Source organism: Typopeltis vanoorti, chromosome 12, assembly GCF_054136105.1.
Source record: "Typopeltis vanoorti isolate ZY-2024b chromosome 12, IOZ_Tvanoo_1.0, whole genome shotgun sequence".
NCBI lineage: Eukaryota > Metazoa > Arthropoda > Arachnida > Uropygi > Thelyphonidae > Typopeltis > Typopeltis vanoorti.
In genome coordinates, this window is record NC_143560.1 from 45,657,381 (window position 1) to 45,679,480 (window position 22,100).

The 22,100-nt window shown below is 35.9% G+C and overlaps 1 protein-coding gene across 3 annotated transcripts in view; it reads right to left on the reverse strand.

Annotated features, from left to right (window-relative positions):
* The window catches only part of msl-3 (male-specific lethal 3), a 164,014-nt gene that overhangs the window by 12,358 nt on the left and 129,556 nt on the right, over nucleotides 1-22,100 (reverse strand). For 2 of the 3 annotated variants that reach the window (XM_090402134.1, XM_090402135.1), the window contains exon 11: nucleotides 19,836-19,920. In XM_090402134.1, coding sequence (XP_090258260.1) covers nucleotides 19,836-19,920 — 85 coding nt within the window. Of the gene's footprint in view, nucleotides 1-19,835; nucleotides 19,921-22,100 lie in introns of those variants that run through there. The other variant, XR_016549195.1, reaches the window with a different exon arrangement.

The window sequence follows — 22,100 nt, forward strand, 5'->3', positions numbered from 1 at the left end:
GCAAAAAATAAACTTTCTTCATCATGTTCAAGTCTTTTCTTCTTTGTCTATACTTTTCCAGTTGTCGCATGCAAAAATTTGATTCAATTGTTGAACTTCCTGGCATTAAGCCAAACTGATTTTCTGATAATCAAGTTTCCATCCAAATTCTTCTCTCTATGACTTTCTCCCAAACCTTCATCTTGTGACTCAAGAGCTTGATACCTCTGTAGTTTGTACAATCTTGAATATCTCTTTTATTTTTATAAATTGGTATCAAGTAGCTTTGTCTCCAGAAATCTGGTGCCTCTGCTTCTTTCAATATTCCATTAAAAAGTTCAACAAATCAGGGTGTTTAAGGGTCAAAACTGTATAACTGAGAGGAGACCTATACATAGCCTTTAAAGGAATGCAGAGAACCGAGAAGGGCTTGCAGCCTGTCAGGTATCTACCTGGATACTGAATGAACGAGGATGGACTGACAATTTGGGATTTAGCTGACCAAATTGTATTCTTATTGGCTTAAACCATAATATAAAATGGTACAATATGACAGATTTTCATGCCAGGATATGGTCACCTGGTTAAACAAGGTCCCCGTTGTTTTCACCAGGAAACCAGGGAAAACAGGAAAAAGTCAGCTAATGGAACAAATCCTTAAACACACCCCAACTCAACATCACCAGAGTTCAAGATCATTACTATCAATATAAGAAGCCTGAATGACAAAGAAATGGAGCTAAGCTGAGGAATTGGACAAGTACCAGATCAACATAATAGGGGCGACTGAAACAAAAGGCAAAATCTGGTGAGATTTTTCTGAGCAATAACTACAAATGTTACATTCAGGCAATGACAATCAGGGAAAAGAAGGTGTAGCTATAGTACTAAACATAAAATATGAGACTAATTTTCTTGAATAGCAATTCATATCAAGTAGAGTGATGTGGACAAATATCAGAATGAGGAACTGGATAATGAGACTTATCTGTGCTTATGATCCCACAGAAGATTCTACTAAGGTAGAAGTTGGAGAATTTTTTCAGGCTTTAGAGAAAGCAACTGACACAATGAAAAAGAAAAAGTTGGTCCTTGTTGGGATCTAAATAGCAGAGCAGGAAATGATTGTCAGACATGTAAAACATTTTTTGGGAAAATTTGGAGAAAAGAGCAAAGAAATCTAACAATGGCAAATACCTGTTAGATTTCTGCTCAGGAAAAGGACTGATTATTACTAACCAGTAATAACCAGTCCTTGTGGTGGCTGATAGTGATGTTTTATCACTGGTACAGGACACTAGAGTGTACAGAGGATTTGAAATTGGAAGTGATCAACATTTAGTCTTAAGCAGGATAAAACTGAATTCCATATAGAAATGTTCTTCTTTTCAATAAGGAGATAAGAAAGTTTTAAAGTGAATAAAAGTTTGAGCAGCTCTCAGATTTGAACTGTAGACTAAAATACAAAAACATTATTCAAGAAAAAATGAAAGAGTTTGAGAACAGGAAACAAACCTTGGGAAGTGAGTGGCAAATTCTGAAGAAAACATTGATTGATTCAGGCATGTGGTGAGGTTGTCTGCAAGGCTAGAAAAATCAGAACTCCATGATGGACACAGGAAGTAAAAGAGACAGTGAAGGAAAAGAAGAAAGCATATCAAAAGTACTTGGAAAACATGTCGGCTTATGCACTTAGAAAATAAAGACAAATGTAAAAAGGCTAAACACTGTGTAAAACTAGCTAAACAAAAGTCATGGGAAGACTGGCAAGAACACAGAAAATAAATATCAAGAAGGTGGCAAAATTTTCTGTTGAAAGCTCAGAAATGGAGGAAACAGTGCTGTAAAAGGAATTATAGATGATAAAGGTGACATGAAAACTGGTGGAAAAGATATCCTTGATGTATGGAGTAATTATTTTGAAAAACTTAAATGAAACAATCAGTGACAGCACAGTAGTAAAATAAAAAAAATATATTCAACAGGCATGCAATCAGGAATACATATTCATACTTGAAGTAAAAAAAAAAAGGCATCAAAAGCCTGAAATGTGGAAAGGCAGCAGGAATAGATAATATTCGATCAGAAATGATCAAGTATGGAGGTCTTACAGTAGCTGCACTACATAGTTCAGAAGGCATGGATAGAGGAACAAATTCCAGATGATTGAAGTAGAGCTCTCATAGTATGCATTTATAAAAAGGGAAATAAAAAAATCTTAGAATTACAGAGGTATTTCCCTCATGAGTGTTCTTGGTAAGATTTATGCAAGTATGCTTGAAAAAAGGTTGAGAAAGATTGTGGAAGGGAAGTTTGGTAAAGAACAAGCTAGATTAAGGCCATAGAGTCTGTCATGATAAGATTTTCACTTTACAACAAATTGTTGAGAAATCATGGGAATATAACAAAGATCTGTATTTAAGTTTTGTTGATCTGGAAAAGACAAGGTGCCAAGAGAGAAGCTATTCAATACGCTACAGTTATATGGTGTCAATGGGGTATTACATCAAGCAATACTTAGTCTTTATTTGAGTTGTAAGTCAGCAGTTAGAATTGAAGGAAGTACAGGAAGATGGTTTAATATTAAATCTGGTGTGAGACAAGGATGTATATTATCCCCTCTGTTTTTCATTATCTATATGGATCACATTATGAAGGAAAGTGGTATTAAACCTGATATCAAAATTGGAGATGTTAATCTCAGCTCTCTGCAGACAATATTATACTTCTAAATAAATATGCTAGAAGTCTGTAAGATTCCCTGACTAAACTGAATAACTGTTATAATAAATATGGTATGAAGGTCAGCAATAACAAGACAAACACAATGAAAATAGACAGAAACAATGAAATATCAACTGCATTGTGAATAGAGAACCTACAGAACAAGTAAAACATTTCAGCTACTTAGGCAAGATTTTTAGTGAATATGATAAATTAAATATGGAAGTAGACAACAGAATCAACAAGGCTGTTATGATAGGAAGTCAAATGAATAATAAGAGAAATTAGTCAAAACACTAAATTAACTGTATACAAGACAGTGTTCAAATCAATTTTAACTTATAGATAATGAGAGCTGGGTCAGAAGTAAAACATTTGACCAAAGAGTAGAGACTGCAGATCTATCAGATTTATCATATGAGAGTCTTAGAGAGATTAGTGGCATGAACAGATGGCATCAATGGCAGTATCCTATCAAAAACGATGATATTAGGAAGGAACTTGAGATAGCTAGCATCCAGGAATGCGTTAGCAGAATTAATCTCAGGTCTGGTATGGTCACTTAAACAAAATGGGAGAGGAAAGATTAGCAAAACAAGTGTTCCCTACCAGGTTGGCAGGAAAAAGATCCAGCAGAAGACCAAGATATAGGTGGATTGATACAGTAAAAAGTGCCTTAGAATATAGAAATATAAGATCTGATAATGTTGCAGTATTGACAGGTAACAGACTGATTTGGAGGAAAATTGTAGATAGGAGGTTAGTAATGATGTAAATTTTTCATGTAGTACTATCATATCTTGTGCACCCATCGAGGGTACATGGCAGGAATTTGATGATGATGATTACTCCATACATCAAGAATATCTTTTTCACCACTTTTCCTGTCAGCTTTATCAACTCTAATTCCTTTTACAGCACTCTTTCCTCCATTTCTGAGCTTTTCCAACAGCTCCCAGAAAATTTTGCCATCTTCTTGATATTTATTTTCTATGTTCTTGCCAAAGTCTTCCCATGACTTTTGTTTAGCTAGTTTTACACAGTGTTTAGCCTTCTTACATTTGTCTCTATTTTCTAAGTGCATAAGCCGACGACATATTTACCAGGAACTTTTGATATGCTTTCTTCTTTTCCTTCACTGACTCTAACTTCCTGTGTCCACCATGAAGTTCTGATTTTTCTATCCTTGCAGACAACCTCACCACATGCCTCTTTGGCTGAATCAATGTTTTCTTCAGAATTTGCCACTGAATCCCCAAGGTTTGGTTCCTGTTCTCAAACTCTCATTTTTTCTTGAATAATGTTTGTATATTTTAGTCTACAGTTGAAATCTGAGAGTTGCTAAACATTTATTCGCTTTAAAACTTTCTTACAAGTTTTTCTTTTCAATATGAAATTCAATTTTATTCTGCTCAAGACTAAAAGGTGATCCCTTTTAATTTCAAATCTTCTATACACTTTATTGTCCTGCACCAGTGAGAAAACATCCCTATCATCAATAACATAATCAATGAGACTTTTTCCTTGCTATGTAAATTTATACACATTTTTAAGTTAGTAATTACCAGTAATTAACATTGTGTTAGTAATTACCAGTCCATGTCCTCAGCATAAATCCAACAGGTATTTGCCATCATTATTACCTTTGTTCTTTTCTTCAAATTTTCCCAAAATATTATGTCTGAAAATCATTTCCTACTCTGTTATTTAGATCCCCAACAAGGACCACCTTTTCCTTTTCCATTGTGTCAGTTGCTTCCTCTAAAGGCTCAAAATATTCCTCAGCTTCTACCTTAGCAGAACATTCTCTGGCACCACAGGCACAATAAGTCTCACTGTCCAGTTGCCCATATCACTCTACTTGATATTGCTTGCCATTCAAGATTACCTTCATATATTGTGTTCCATACTATAGCTACACCTTCTTTTCCCTGATTGTCATTGCCTGAATATAACATTTTGTATTTATTACTCAGAAAAATGTCACCAGATTTTTTTTTTTTTTTTTTTTTTTGCTTCACTCACCCCTATTATGTCGATCTGGTACTCATCCAATTCTTCAGCTAGCCCCATTTCTTTGCCATTCAGGCTTCTTATGTCGATAGTACTGATCTTGAACTCTGGTGATGTTGAGTCTGGGTGAGTTTTAGGGTTTGTTCCAGTAGCTGAGTTTTCGCTCTTCACCCTGGTTCCCTTGAAAAAACAACGGAGCCTTGTGTAAATGGGTGACACCCCAGCCGGCATGAAATTCTGTCATGTTGTACCATCATTTTACTTATGGTTTAAGTCAATAAGAATACAATTTGGTCAGCTAAATCGCAAATTGTCAGCCCATCCTCTTTCGTTCAGTATCCAGGTATATACCTAACAGGATGCACCACGAGAAGGTGAGGATTGGACATTAGGTCACCAGCCCTTGTCAGTTCTCCGCATTCCTTTAAAGGCTATGTGGAGGTCTCCTCTCAGTTATACAGCTTTGACCTTTAAGTACCCCCGCTAATAGTAATGTAAATTTAATTATATACTACTATCACAGTGCCTCTACATCTCTCTTCAGGGTAATTTTAATTTGAAGCATGGAGAGTTGTGAAATAGATTATCAAAAATGGCACATTTGCATTTCTTTTCTTATGGTAAATCTTGTGTAATGTCAAAATATCAGTGAAATCTTGAAGACTTTGATGAAAAATTGGGCTCTTAAAGCAATTCTAATTTTCTAGAATAACTGGTATTAATTTTGCATGAATTCCATTTCTTCTTTAGGTTGTTTGCCCGCTTGTCACTTGTAAGCTCAATGAAGTCCTCACTTGATACATCCTCACCATGGGAATGTAGTAATATCATCAACAACATTAATTATCACTATCAATTTATGACATGGTTTCTTCCCAAGAGTGTATGGAATTCTATGACAGTATTACACAATGAAGTTTACATTAGTAGATTCATCATCATCGATGATGAATCTACTAATAATGTAAACTTCATTGTGTAATACTGTGATGGAATTCCATACACTCTTGGGAAGAAATTTATCAGAATTTTATTTCAAATTAATGTATTATTTATCAAGTCTCTCTCCATATTGCTAAATCTTACATTAGTCTTCTATGGCACGGTTTCCCAAAGCAGGCTGCATGGAGTCCTAAGGCTCCACAACTGAAATTGTAGGGCTTGGTGAATCTTGTTTACAAACATGATTCATACTATTTATTTTTTTAATTAACGAATTGAATGCGATATTTATTTGTTTTGTATCTTTTTTTTTTGCAAACATTTTTTTTTTTTTTTGAGTCAGCACACACACCTTAACATGGGTAGTTGCCATTTACCTCCATCACACATATATGTAAAATTTTATAGCAACAGATTGGCCAGAGATTTTAGGGGCAGAGTTTAAGATTTTTTTATTTGCCCATTCACTGTCCCGTTACTTTGTATTCAATCTACTGTGTTGCCAGTGCTGTGGATAGAAACCTTGAGTAATCATTTGTGAAAAATTCTAATTTATCTAGGAGATATTCAGAAAAGTTTTATGGAAGATTCTAATCATTAGGAGCATGTTGTAATTCTGCCATATTTGTTGGTGAATATCACACCAACTTTATAAGTTCATTTAAGGTTAGTTAAGTGGTTGAAAAAGTCGTTTTTTGTGGTTTCAACTGATTATATATTTATTTCTATTATAGACTGAAAAACTGCAGTTCAAAACAACAACTGCACTGTAGTCATTAAAACGAACTTTTTAAATTTAAAACAAAAATTTTAAATTGATGGAGAACTAAATGATGAGTTTATTGATTTCGGCCTTTTTTTTCATATTTATTTAAAAGATTGAGTTGGTTTGAGAAACCATCTTCTATGGTACTACAAACTGCATCAATCATCCCACTTCTCAGTCCATCGAGTTTTTTTTTTTTTTTTTTTTTTAAACTGATGTCCACTACTGTTTTGCTTACCCGTCCTCTTTCTTAAGTGACCATACCAACTTTGATTCGCTCTAATAATACATTCTTAAATGCTAATTATGGCAAGCCCCTTTCTAATATCTTCATTTTTTATATCATTTTATTATTGTTGCCATCTGATCACTATTCTTAATTTTTCTCAGAAATTGCAATGCTTGGTTCTCAACTGTTTTCTTTCTATCCTAATTCTGAGACACATCATCATCAAATTCCTGCCATGTACCCTCAAGAGGTGTACAGGATATGATAGTACTAGATCAAAAATTTACATCATTACTAACCTCCTATGTACAATTTTCCTCGAAATCAGTCTGTTACTTGTCAAGACTAAAACATTATCAGATCTTATATTTCTATTGTCTAAGGCTTTGTACCGTATCAATCCACCTATATATTGGTCTTCCTCTGAGTCGTTTTCCTGTCAACCTGGGAGAGAACACTTGTTTCGCTAATCATTCCTCGCCCATTCTGTTTAAGTAAGCATACCACCTGAGATTAGCTTTGCTAATGCATTCCTGGATGCTGACAATGTCAAGTTCTTCCCTAATATTCTCATTTTTAATATGATATTGCCATTGATGCCATCTGTTCACACCTCTAATCTTTCTCAGGACTCTCATATCTGCAGTCTCTAGTCTTTGGTCAAATGTTTTACTTCTGACCCAGCTCTCAGATCCATAAGTTAAAACTTGTCTGAACACTGTCTTGTATACAGCTAATTTAGTGTTCCGACTAATTTCTCTCTTATTCCATAGGAATTTATTCAATTGACTTCCTACCATACCAGCTTTGTTGATTCTGTTGTCTATTTCCATATTTAATTTACCATCTTCACTAAAATTAGTGCCTAAGTAGCTTAAATGTTTTACTTGTTCCACAGGTTCTCTGTTCACAACACAGTTGACATTTTCAACGATTCTACCTTTTTTCATTGTGTTTGTCTTTTTATTGCTGACCTTCATACCATACCTATTACAACAGTTATTCAATTTAGTCAGAGAATCTTGCAAACTTGTAGCGGATTTATTTAGAAGTATAACATCGTCCACATAAAGCAAAGAGCTGACATTAACATCTCCAATTCTGATATCATGTTTAATACCACTTTCCTTCATAATGTGATCCATATAGATAATGAAAAACAGAGGGGATAATATACATCCTTGTCTCACACCAGATTTAATATTAAACCATCTTCCTGTACTTCCTTCAATTCTAACTGTTGACTTACAACTCAAATAAAGACTAAGTATTGCTTGATATAATGTCCCATTGACACCATATAACTGTAGCGTATTGAATAGCTTCTCTCTTGGCACCTTGTCTTTTCCAGATCAACAAAACTTAAATACAGATCTTTGTTATATTCCCATGCTTTCTCAACTATTTGTCGTAAAGTGAAGATCTGATCCTGACAGACTCTATTTGGCCTGAATCCAGTTATTTCTTCACCAAGCTTTTCTTCAAAAATTCTTCTCAACCGTTTCTCAAGCATACTTGCATATATCTTACCAGGAACACTCAGTAATGAAATACCTCTGTAACTCTCACATTCAGTTTTATTTCTCTTTTTATATATGGGTACTATGAGAGCTCTACTCGAATCATTGGGAATTTGTCCCTCTGTCCAGGCTTTCTGAACTATGCAGTGCAGCCACTGTAAGACTTTTATATCACCATACTTCAGCATTTCTGGTCAAATATCATGTACTCCTGCTGCCTTTCCACATTTTAAGTGTTTCATGGCTTTTTCTATTTCAAGTATGGATATGTATTCCCGACTGAATGTCTATTGAGTGTTTTTTAGCACTGTGCTATTACTGCTTGTTTCATTTAGCAATTTTTAAAAGTAATTACTCCATACTTCAAGGATATCTTTTTCTCCGTTTTCATGTCACCTTTATCATCTCTAACTTCTTTTACAGCACTCTTTCCTCCATTTCTAAGCTTCTTCAACAACCTCCAGAATATCTTACCACTTTTTTGATATTTATTTTCTATATTCTTGCCAAAGACCTCTCATGACTTTATTTTAGGTAGTTTTACACAGTGTTAGCTTTCTTACATTTGTCTCTGTATTCTCTAAGAGCACAAGCTGACTTATTTGCCAGGAACTTTTGATATGCTTTCTTCTTTTCCTTCATTGCCTCTTTAACTTTCTGTGTCCACCATGGAGTTCTGATTTTTCTATCCTTGCAGACAACATCACCACATGCCTCTCTGGCTGAATCAATCAGTGTTTTCTTCAAGGCTTGCCACTGAATCTCCAAGGTTTGGTTGCTGTTCTCAAACTCTTTCATTTTTTATTAAACAATTTTTGTGTATTTTAGTCTACAGTTTACATCTGAGAGCTGCTCAACTTTTATTCACTTAAAACTTTCTTACATGTTATTCTTTTCAATATGAAATTCAATTTTATCCTGCTCAAGACTAAATAGTGATCACTTCCAATTTCAAATCCTCTGTATTTGAAATTGGAAGTGAAAGGGGAAAACATCACTATCAACAATAACATAGTCAATGAAACTTTTTGTATTCCTTGCCTGTTCTCTCCATGTGAATTTGTGCACATTTTTATGTTGGAATATGGTGTTAGTAATAACCAGTCCATGTCCTGAGCAGAAATCCAACAGGTATTTGCTATTATTATTAGCTTTGCTCTTTTCTACAATTTTTCCACGAAATATTTTTGTATGTCTGACAATCATTTCCCACTCTGCTATTTAGATCCTCAATAAGGACCAACTTTTCCTTTTTCATTGTGTCAGTTGCTTTCTCTAAAGCATGAAAAAATTCCTCCACTTCTACCTTAGCGGAACCTTCTGTGGGACCATAGGCACAAATAAGTCTCATTGTCCAGTTCCCCATTCTCATATTTGCCCACATCACTCTAGTTAAGACTACCTGCCATTCAAGAAGATTAGCCTCGTATTTAGTGTGAATACTATGGCTACTCCTTTTCTTTGATTGTCATTGCCTGAATATAACATTTTGCATAGTTCGCCCACCATTTGTAGGTCCCTGCTTCGCGTCTTTCCAAGAATAGTTGATTCATGCTGAAAGGGAGAAAGAAATGAAGGACGTCCGAATTGGTCGCCAACACGCGAAATCACGTGCTTCATAGGTAAAGTTTTCCAACTGTTATACAAGCAACATAGTTAACTACAATAATCATAAAAGAGAAGTTAATTTTCCGATGGGTAATAATAAACTCATCCCACAATACAGACTGATTACCCTATTATCGGAATGGATTCTCCTTTTTCTGAGATGCGCAGAAGTGTCGAAGGATCTCTAATCGGTGGGCGAACTATATTTATTGCTCAGAAAGATCTCACCAGTTTTTGTCTTTTTTGTTTCAGTCACCCCAATTATGTCGATCTGGTACTTATCTATTCCTCAGCTAGCTCAATTTCTTTGCCATTCAGGCTTCTTATGTTGATAGTACCGATCTTTAACTCTGGCGATGTTGATTTGGGGTGTGTTTTCAGATTTGTTCCAGTAGCTGACTTTTTGCTGTTTGCCCTGGTTCCCTGGCGAAAAAAATGGGGGCCTTGTTTAACCAGGCGATGCCTCAGCCGGCATGAATTTTTGTCATGTTGTACCATCATTTTGTATTTTGATTTAAGCCAATAAGAATACAATTTGGTCGGCTAAATCCCAAATTGCCAGCCCACAGGGTGCACCACGAGAAGATAAGGATTGGACATTAGATCAGAGGCTCTGGTCGGTTCTCCGCATTCCTTTAAAGGCTATGTGGAGGTCTCCTCTCAGTTATATAGCTTTGACCGTTAAGCGCCCCATTCTGAGATACATATGTTAAAATTGGTTTGAATTCTGTCCACGTTAATAGTCAGACTACCCCAATTTCTCTCTTATTCCATAAAGACCTATTCAACTGGTTCCCCCATGCTACGAGTTTTGCTATTATATTACATATTTCCATATTTAATTTGGTATTCTCATTAAAAATTGTGCATACAGTTGAAATATTTTAAATATTCTACAGGTTCTCCAATGAGAACACAACTGTTTTCTGTGTTGCTACTTATTTTCATAGTATCAACTTTCTTTTGAAATTTTTACAGCAGTTATTCAATTTATGGTCTTCAACACTTCTACTAGAGATTTATTAAGGAATATGAGGAGTTACCCAAAAATAACCTGAATTATTAAAACAAAAAATTATTAAAGTTTATAATACCATATTCTAGTCTTCTTCAAAGTACTCTCCATGTGAGTAAATGCACTTGTCCCAATGTTTTTTCCACTGCTGGAAACAGTTATATAACTACTCAGATGGAATACTGTTTAAGGCCTCCAGCAATTTTTCTTTCACTTTGTCCATTAGCGCCTCTGTAGTGCAACTGGAAGAACAACAGTACGTCGCGCCCTTCAATTAGAAAAGGCCTAAGTTCGATTCCCATCGTGACGGAAGGAATCTTTATATTGACTTTTTCAATTGAAGGTGAGTTAGCCGATCTCATACGGAGGTAGCAGGGTTTTTTCTCCCGGAAACTCTGGTTTTTCATCCCGCATACAGAGAAATTGGCCTTCAGAACACACACAATTTACAGACAAACAAATACTAGTTGTGGTGATGGTGGGCGGTAGATGGAGATGATTGGTATAATAGAGGTTCAGTGTAGTGGTGGAGAAAGCTGTACAGTAGGTAACCTGCAATGAGTCTTCGGACTCCTTGGAGGTTATCACACACCTTAACACATCCTTCTCAAAACGTTGGTTCACTGTCTGTCCAGGAGGAACAAATTCTTTATGTACAATTCTATTCACATTAAAAACATTATTAAATCACTTTAGGAATTGAACAACATAGATACGAATATAAATTAAATTACACTTTAATAAATGTTTCCGATATTTCGGCAACGTCACGTTGCCATCTTCAAAAGGAACTTACAAAAAAAAAGGCACGTGCACGTAGGCACTACAACACAGTAACTGAGAATGAAGAGATGAAGATATTGTTCTCATTGTTCTCCTAAAAGTCCTGATGGTGCCCTCTAAATGGGCTAAGGAGGTGTTTTTGGCTGTTGGGCTGCTGATGTAAGCCTCCCAAATTTGGGGCAGTCGCATACAACCAAATTTGTTGAGGTTTGGAGAGTTTCTTAGGGCTGAGGCTGATTCCATAAATAGTCTTTCGAATTTGTATTTGCTACGGTGCATTACTGTAGCTTTCTTCCCACGTATTCTGTGGCAAGTATCCAGAGCATGGTCTGCAAGACAAGAATGGCTGTACTTGTGAAAACAGATGTTGTCCTTGTGTTCAGAAAGTAAGACAGTTTACAGCTGCAAGGGACCTGATATACACCAGGTAGGTCTAGGGGAAGTGGTTGGTCTTTAGTTGAGCGGATAAGGGATGCCAATTTTCTGTATGGCCTGTAACAGGAGGTAAGGTCATGTTTTTTTAAGATTTTGGTAATTTTTTTTTCCCGAGGTGCCTCGGATGTAGGGAATGGTGATGGATTTAGAGTAATCCTTGTTAGGGATCGATAGAAAAATATAAGGCATTATTGTACGAGTAATATTTAATTTGGTTAACTTGGATTACCTCCATCCTGAATGACAATGCAATTAAGAGTAAATCTTGAGAACAGCAACATGAATAGGACCTGTAAGATAGAGCAAGGTCATGAAAATAGTTACGGAGGCCAATCATGTAGGCCAAAACGATGTATTTACCAATAAACGGATGTCAGTGGTTCCCGCTCGTGGCACATCCTATATATACCTATAGGAAGATTGTATTATTGTTATCTAAATTAAATTTTATATTTTAAATATTATTTATCCCTCCTTTCAAATATGTAATGTTAAGAAGGACGTCAAAAACAAAAACGTATCCCTTTGACATTAAGCCAATATAATAATATATACTATATTATACATACAATAAACACTGTAACTATAAAATAAACAATCTAAAAACTCACATAAGCATCTTTTTTGCTTGTCCTATCATAATTACATAATAGTAAAATAGACGGGGTCGATAAAAAGTCAAGAAACTCTTGAAGGGGTCGACGCTCAAAAAGGTTTGGCAATCCCTGGTCTAAAGTAACATCAATTATTTCTGAATCTCTGCTAATTTGATCTCGTTACTTGAGCTTGAGAGAGAGTATCAATTTGAGATTTTTCTCTGTCTCATCAAACCTAGTAAATCTCTGATGTACGATGAATGCAAAATCATCATCATCATCATCAAATTCCTGCCATGTACCCTCAAGGGGTGTACAGGATATGATAGTACTACATGAAAAAAATTGCATCATTACTAACTTCCTATCTACAATTTTCCTCCAAATCAGTCTGTTACTTGTCAAGACTCCAACATTATCAGATCTTATATTTCTATTATCTAAGGCACTTTGTACCGTATCAATCCACCTATATCTTGGTCTTCCTCTGGGTCATTTTCCTGTCAACTTGGCAGAGAACACTTGTTTTGCTAATCTTTCCGCACCTATTCTGTTTAAGTGACCATACCACCTGAGATTAGCTCTGCTAACGAATTCCTGGATGCTGACGTCAAGTTCTTTCCTAATATTCTCATTTTTAATATGATATTGCCATTGATGCCATTTGTTCACGCCTATAATCTTTCTCAAGACTCTCATATCTGCAATCTCTAGTCTTTGGTCAAGTGTTTTACTTCTGACCCAGCTCTCAGATCCATAAGTTAAAACTGGTTTGAACACTGTCTTGTATACAGCTAATTTAGTGTTCTGACTAATTTCTCTCTTATTCCATTTGATTCTAGTAGCAAGCCTTATGAGAACTTTCATTATGAGAACTTCAGCCCAACTGCCAAGACTACCAAATTAGCCCGCAAGAGGGCACCATTAGGACTTTAGGAACAATATTAGTTTCTTGCTTTCTTCCTCATTTGCTTTGTGTTAGTTCCTGAGTGCACATACCATATCTTTATGTTCCTGAAGATGGCAATGTGACGTTGCTGAAATATAGAAGTTATTCATTCAAGTTACCTTTAATTAATATACTTTATATGCGTTGTTAATTCCGTAAACTAATTACCAGTTATGTCTAACCAATGTATAAGTCTTGCTACTAGAATCATGATCATCCACGGAGATGCAATCGCACGAAAGGCCCGTCAATACGGCAAATTGAGGTTGTAGATATCGAGGCAAATAAATCGTCTGACGTTCCTAAAACGCTGCCGGGATAACAAAGCGATCCCTAATTGTGTCAAATTGAAGCACTGTTTTACTTCCGAGAAAGCTCTACGCATTTATAACCGCACTAGCTTCGCCCTGTTAAGAGAACAAATTACCGCGACACGCGTTCTCCTTGCCGATGAAAACAAAACCTTACGGGCGCTAGAGGAAGAGCTTTCGAATACACTCGGCCTTGATCTATGGTCTATACTGCATGACATCTCATGCACATCGGCAAGAAAGGAATTCGAAAAAATACGTAGTCGGCACGTGAAAAAATACGAAAACCTGACAAAGACTTCTACTTCCATACGTCAGCCACCACTCAACACTGTAGTCAACCTCTCGTCGGCAGTTTTAAAGCCTGAAGCACTCACCGCACGAAATTGGTCATAATTTCGCCCTAGCTCCTAAAAGGATACCTGCTGAAGAAATCATGATCCTAATAGAGCGTGGAATTCGCAACCTGCCTAACCATATCGCCAACAACGTAAGACTGGATGTAGTCGGTGTTCTCACTAAAGCCAAACCTCCAAAATCCAACTTATCCAAAAACGAATATACAGCCCTACAAGAATTGAAAAACAACAAAAAAATAGTAATCACCAAAGCTGATAAGGGAAGCGCCACTGTGGTACTCAATCAAAAAGAGTACAAAGGTAAGCTAAATTCTTTAGTACTAGACCGTACTACTTACCTCCCCATTGAATATAATCCGACCAGCTCTCAGATTAGAACTATCCACAGACTCCTTAAGAAAGTCAGTTCTTGGCCTGTGAAAGTCACCAACAAACTTAAACCTTATAACTCTAGACCCCCCTGATTATATGGACTCCCAAAAATACATAAACAAAATGTGCCATTGCGTCCCATAGTGGATGGCATTGATTCCCCCACATATAAATTAGCCAAACATTTAGCCAAAACGCTCACACACTACACTGGCAACACACCATCACACATAAAAAACTCAGCCCACTTTAAAGCCAGTATAGAAAACCTCACACTCCAACACACTGACATAATGGTCAGTTTTGACGTCTCCTCCCTATTCACTAATGTCCCACTCAAAGAAACCCTTGAGCTCATCCAAGCCAAGTTTCCTCCCGATATCTCAGCCCTATTTCAGTTCACAATGAACTCAGGCTATTTCGTTTGGGAAGGAAAGTTCTACAAACAGATAGAGGGAACAGCCATGGGTTCACCACTTTCCCCACCCTTGGCCAATTTCTTTATGGAGACATATGAAGAGAAAGCCTTAAACTCCGCCCCACAAAAACCCACTATTTGGCTTCGTTATGTGGATGATGTGTTTGCTATTTGGCCACATGGCTCAGATACACTCCACTCCTTCCTAACACACTTAAACAACCAACACCCCAGAGTCCAGTTCACCTTGGAAAAAGAGGAAAACAACACCCTCCCCTTCCTAGACACTTTAATCACCTGCCAGCTTGATGGATCTTTGGTTTTCTATGTGTACAGAAAACCCACCCACACTGGCAGATACATTCACCAGCAATCCCCCCCCCCACAACAATATGGGGTGATAAAAACACTATATAACAGGGCAAAATTAATCTGCTCAGATGACAAGGCCCTGACTAATGAACGAAACAACATCCTCAACACTTTCTTAGCCAATGGCTATAACCCCAAAAAAATCCAAAAAATACTGAAACCTGTAAACCACAACCCCCCTCCCCCCCTCCATAATAAAGATTACACCAAGTCTATCACCATCCCCTACATCCAGGGCACCTCTGAGAAAATATCCAATATCCTCAAAAAATATGACCTTACTTCCTGTTACAGATCATATAAAAAGTTGGCATCCCTTATCTGCTCTACCAAAGACCAACCACTTCCCCTAGACCTACCTGGTGTATACCAGGTCCCTTGCAGCTGCAAATTGTCCTACTTTGGCCAAACAGGCAGAACAATAAATATCAGGATTTCAGAACACCAAGACTACATCCGGTTTCACCAGTACAGCCGCTCTGGGCTGGCAGACCACGCCTTAGATACCCACCATAAAATTCGTTGGAAGAAAACAAAAATAATTCATCGCAGCAAGTTTAAATACGAAAGATTATTCAAAGAATCTTCAGCAGCTCTAAAAAACGTTCCTAACCTCAACAAATTTGGATGCATGAAACTGTCCCAAATTTGGGAGACTTTCATTATGAGAACTTCAGCCCAACTGCCAAGACTACCAAATTAGACCGCAAGAGGGCACCATTAGGACTTTAGGAACAATATTAGTTTCTTGCTTTCTTCCTCATTTGCTTTCTGTTAGTTCCTGAGTGCACATACCTTATCTTTATGTTCCTGAAGATGGCAATGTGACGTTGCCGAAATATAGAAGTTATTCATTCAAGTTACCTTTAATTAATATACTTTATATGCGTTAATTCCGTAAACTAATTACCAGTTATTCCATTTGAATTTATTCAATCGACTTCCTACTATACCTGCTTTGTTGATTCTGTTGTCTATTTCCATATTTAATTTACCATCTTCACTAAATCGTGCCTATGTAGCTGAAATGTTTTACTTGTTCCACAGGTTCTCCATTCACAATGCAGTTGACATTTTCAATGATTCTGCCAATTTTCATTGTCTTTGTCTTTTTATTGCTGACCTTCATACCATATCTATTGCAATGGTTATTCAATTTAGTCAGAGAATCTTGCAGACTTGCAGCGGATTTATTTAGAAGTATAACATCGTCTGCATAAAGCAAAGAGCTGACATTAACATCTCCAAATTTGATGTCATGTTTAATACCACTTTCCTTCATAATGTGATCCATATAGATAATGAATAACAGAGGGGATAATGTACATGCTTGTCTCACACCAGATTTAGCATTAAACCATCTTCCTGTACTTCCTTCAATTCTAACTGCTGACTTACAACTCAAAGACTAAGTACTGCTTGATATAATGCCCCACTGACACCATATAACTGTAGCGTATTGAATAGCTTCTCTCTTGGCACCTTGTCATATGCCTTTTCCAAATCGACAAAACTTAAATACAGATCTTTGTTATATTCCCATGATTTCTCCACTATTTGTCGTAAAGTGAAGATCTGATCCTGACAGCCTCTATTTGACCTGAATCCAGCTTGTTCTTCACCAAGCTTTTCTTCCACAATTCTTCTCGACCGTTTCTCAAGTATACTTGCATAGATCTTACTAGGAACACTCAGTAGGGATATACCTCTGTAATTCTCACATTCAGTTTTATTTCCCTTTTTATATATGGGTACAATGAGAGCTCTACTCCAATCGTCCGGAATTCGTCCCTCTGTCCAGGCATTCTGAACTATGCAGTGCAGACACTGTAAGACTTTTATGCCACCATACTTCAGCATTTCTGGTGAAATATCATTTACTCCTGCTGCCTTTCCACATTTCAAGCCTTTGATGGCTTTTTCTACTTCAAATATGGATATGTATTCCTGACTGCATGCCTGGTCAGTGTTTTTTTTTTTTTTTTTTTTATCACCATGCTATCATCACTGCTTGTTTCATTTACCAAATTTTCAAAGCAATTACTCCATACTTCAAGGATATCTTTTTCTCCCATTTTCATGTCACCTTTATCATCTCTAACTCCTTTTACAGCACTCTTTCCTCCATTCCTAAGCTTCTTCAGCAATCTCCAGAATATTTTGCCACCTTCTTGATATTTATTTTCTATGTTCTTGCCAAAGTCCTCCCATGACTTTTGTTTAGCTAGTTTTCCACACTGTGTAGCTTTCTTACATTTGTCTCTATATTCTCTAAGAGCACAAGCTGACTTATTTGACAGGAACTTTTGATATGCTTTCTTCTTTTCCTTCACTGCCTCTTTAACTTCCTGTGTCCACCAGGGAGTTCTAATTTTTCTATCCTTGCAGACAACTTCACCACATGCCTCTCTAGCTGAATCAATCAGGGTTTTCTTCAAGGCTTGCCACTGAATCTCCAAGGTTTGGTTCCTGTTCTCAAACTCTTTCATTTATTTTTCAATAATCTTTGTGTATTTTAGTCTACAGTTGACATATGAGAGCTGCTCAACTTTTATTCACTTTAAAACTTTCTTACATATTATTCTTTTCAATATGAAATTCAATTTTATCCTGCTCAAGACTAAATAGTGATCACTTCCAATTTCAAATCCTCTGTACACTCTGGTGTCCTGTACCAGGGAGAAAACATCACTATCAACAATAACATAGTCAACGAGACTTTTCTTATTCCTTGCCTCTTCTCTCCATGTGAATTTGTGCACATTTTTATGTTGGAACATGGTGTTAGTAATAACCATGTCCATGTCCTGAGCAGAAATCCAACAAGTATTTGCCATTATTATTAGCTTTGCTGTTTTCTCCAAATTTTCCCAAAACATTTTTGTATGCCTGACAATCACTTCCTACTCTGCTATTTAGATCCTCAACAAGGACCAACGTTTCCTTTTTCATTGTGTCAGTAGCTTTCTCTAGAGTCTCAAAAAATTCCTCCACTTCTACCTTAGTAGAACCTTCTGTGGGACCATAGGCACAAATAAGTCTCATTGTCCAGTTCCCCATTCTCATATTTGCCCACATTACTCTACTTGAGATTGACTGCCATTCAAGAAGATTAGCCTCGTATTTTGTGTTGAATACTATGGCTACTCCTTCTTTTCCTTGATTGTCATTGCCTGAATATAACATTTTGTATTTATTGCTCAGAAAGATCTCACCCGTTTTGGTCTTTTTTGCTTCAGTCACCCCTATTATGTCGATCTGGTACTTATCTAATTCCTCAGCTAGCTCCATTTCTTTGCCATTCAGGCTTCTTACATTAATAGTACCGATCTTTAACTCTGGTGATGTTGTGTTGGGGTGTGTTTTCAGATTGGTATCAGTAGCTGACTTTTCGCTGTTCGCCATGGTTCCCTGGCGAAAACAACCGGGGCCTTGTTTAACCAGGCGACGCCCCAGCCGGCATGAAATTTTGTCATGTTGTACTATATTATGTATTTTGGTTTAACCAATAGGAATACAATTTGGTTCGGCTAAATCCCAAATTGCCAGCCCATCCTGTTTCATTCAGTATCCAGGTAGATACCCAACAGGGTGTACCACGAGAAGGTGAGGATTGGACATTAGGTCGGAAGCCCTGGTCGGTTCTCTTCTCCGAATTCCTTTAAAGGCTATGTAGAGGTCTCCTCTTAATTTTACAGCTTTGACCCTTAAGCACCCTGTAACATCAAGTTGAAATTAAAAAGAAAATATAAACCCCATCATCAGAAATGAAGAGATACAACAAGAATAAGAGAAGCAGAAATAGAAAGAAGATACAGAACAGTGTTAGAAAAGAAACTTAAGTGTGAACAAAGAAAAAAATTCGAACCTAAGAGTGATAGGAGTAATGAAGAAGATGCAGTTGAAGAAAGGAGTAATTAGAAGATGCAGTTGAAGAAACAGCACCAGAAGAGAAGATCAAGAAGTGGATTAGACAAGAAACACAGAAGATTATAAAATGGAAGCCGCAATTATTTGGACATATCTACAGAAAATTGGTCACCAACACATGAAATCACATGTTTTATATGTAAATTTTCCAATTGTTGTACAGCAAAATAGTTACCTCTTTAAGAATTAGAATTTTTATATAAGAAAAGATAATTTTCCGACATATAATAATAAACACTCATCACACGAAACGCATTGACTACCCTAATATCAGAATGGATTCTCCTTCTTCTGACATTTTCTTCTGACATTGAATGCAAAATGGTAAATAATTTTTTTCCAGACAGAATTTATTTCATTTTTTACTTTGCTCTGGGAATAAACTATCAACTGCTGAAAGTTAACTATTAAAATATCTTTCCATTACATATTATGCAGATATTCATAAACTTGAATTTGCATTAGTCAAAGATCTACTCTTTTGTTACAAAGTTAACAAAAATCAACTACTCACTGCAGGAAACTTTTGATGTAGTCCATTAATGGTCCAAGTTTCCGCCTAGGCAAGTTCATTCGATGAATTAATTCAGGAAGTTTTACTAAAAAATGCAAAACAAGACAATTTTCAAATTTGGTAATTCAAAATAATATTTGATTAATAATCTGCATGATATGCAACAGTAGAAGAAAGAAAGATTTTCCAAAAAATTAAACTTTCATTACTTTTTTTTTAAATACTCAAAATATATTTATTAGCTTTTATGTGGAATTAGAACTCACCGATATATGCTGGTACTAGGTAGATCTGCTCTGTCACTCAATGATGCTTGATGAAAATATGGATGGATCTATTACTTATAGTATTTTCTTAAGTGGTGAAGTATGAAAGCAAAACAGTTGCTATTTTTTGAAAAATTTTGTTGAAGGTGCATATATTTTAAAGCTTTGTTGAATCTTAGGGATATGGCAGTAATTTATTTAGGTACCATGGCAGCAACTGCTAAGAATGCAACCACTTTCATTTCATGTCACCATTTTCAATAGTATAACAAATATTTTTTTTATTATAAATGAATAATTTGCTGTTCTCACAAGTGTTATAAGTTGTTCTCTAGTCTTATTTATTAACTGTTTTTCTCACATGATTTTATATCAATGATGTTATTGTAAATCCTAAAATGTTAGGATTTTCATGATGTTATTGTAAATCCTAAAATGTTCCAGAAAACTTTGTTCTCAAAGTTTATATTTTCAGTTCATGTCATGTTTTCAGATTGTAAACATTATTCTGACTTGCTACAATTCTGTAGACACCAAAACTGATTATCTGGTGGGAACACCTAAGAATCATTTTGATTTCTCAATTTGGATTTCAGATTTGGTTTCTTAGCATAAAGCTTTCCTTACAAAACTGTCTCTTTTGAGACCTTATAGCAATGAGTGTAATATGTGAATGTTACCTATGAAAAGTTTGTATATCCCATCATCAAATTTCTAATATGTACCATCAAGAGGTGTTCGGGATATTATGATATCGATCTGTTATCTGTCAAGACTCCAATATTATCCAATCAGATCTTATATTTCTGTCTTCTAAGGCAATCTTCACTGTATCAATCCATCTATATCTTGATCTTCCTCTGGGACTTTTTCCTGCCAACCTGGCAGAAAACACTTGTTTTGCTAATCTTTCCTCTCCCATTCTGTTTAAGTGACCATACCACCTGAGATTAGCTCTGCTAACACATTCCTAGATGCTAACAATGTCAAGTTCTTTCCTAATACCCTTTTATTTTTATTTTTAATATGATATTGCCACTAATGCCATCAGTTCACTCCCTTAATCTTTCACAAGCCTCTTATATCTGTGGTCTCTAGTTCTTGGCAAGTGTTTTATTTCTAACCCAGCACTCAGATCCATAAATTAAAATTAGTTTGAACACTGTCATATACACAATTTAGTGTTTTGACTAATTTCTCTCTTATTCTATATAAATTTATTCAGTTGACTTCCTACAACACGGGCTTTGTTGATTCTGTTATTTATTTCCATATTTAACTTATCATCTTCACTAAAAATGTGCCTAAGTAGCTGAAATGTTTTACTTATTCTATCGGTTCTCCATTCACAATGCAGTTGATATTTTCAATGCTTCTGCTTATTTTCATTATCTTTGTGTTGTTATTTCTGATTTTCATGACAAATTTATTAAAACAATTATTCAGTTTAGTCAGGGAATCTTGCAGAATTGTACTGGATTTATTTGAAAGTATAACATCATCTGCATAAAGTAAAGAGCTGAGATTAACATAATCAATTTTGATATTGTCTGACACCATTTAATGTCAAAACATCTTCCTGTGCTTCCTTCAATTCTAACTGCTACTTAAACTCAAATAAAGACTCAATATTGCTTGCTATAAATGTCCCATTGACACCATATAATATAACTGTAGCATTTTGAATAACTTTTCTCTTGGCACTTTCATATATGCCTTTTGCAGGTCTACAAAACTTAACAGATCTTTGTTAAATTCCCATGATTTCTGAACTATTTGTCATAAAGTGAAAATCTAATCCTGAGAGTCTCTATTTGGCCTGAATCCAGTTTCTTCTTCTTCAAGCTTCGCTTTCACAATCCTTCTCAACTATACTTGCATAAATCTTACCAGGAACACACTAAGTTTTATATTTCATACATTTTAATATTATTTTTTTAAGCATTGTGGATAAGTGGGGAGTAGATAATCTGGAAAACTCTTTTCTAGAGATCAAACA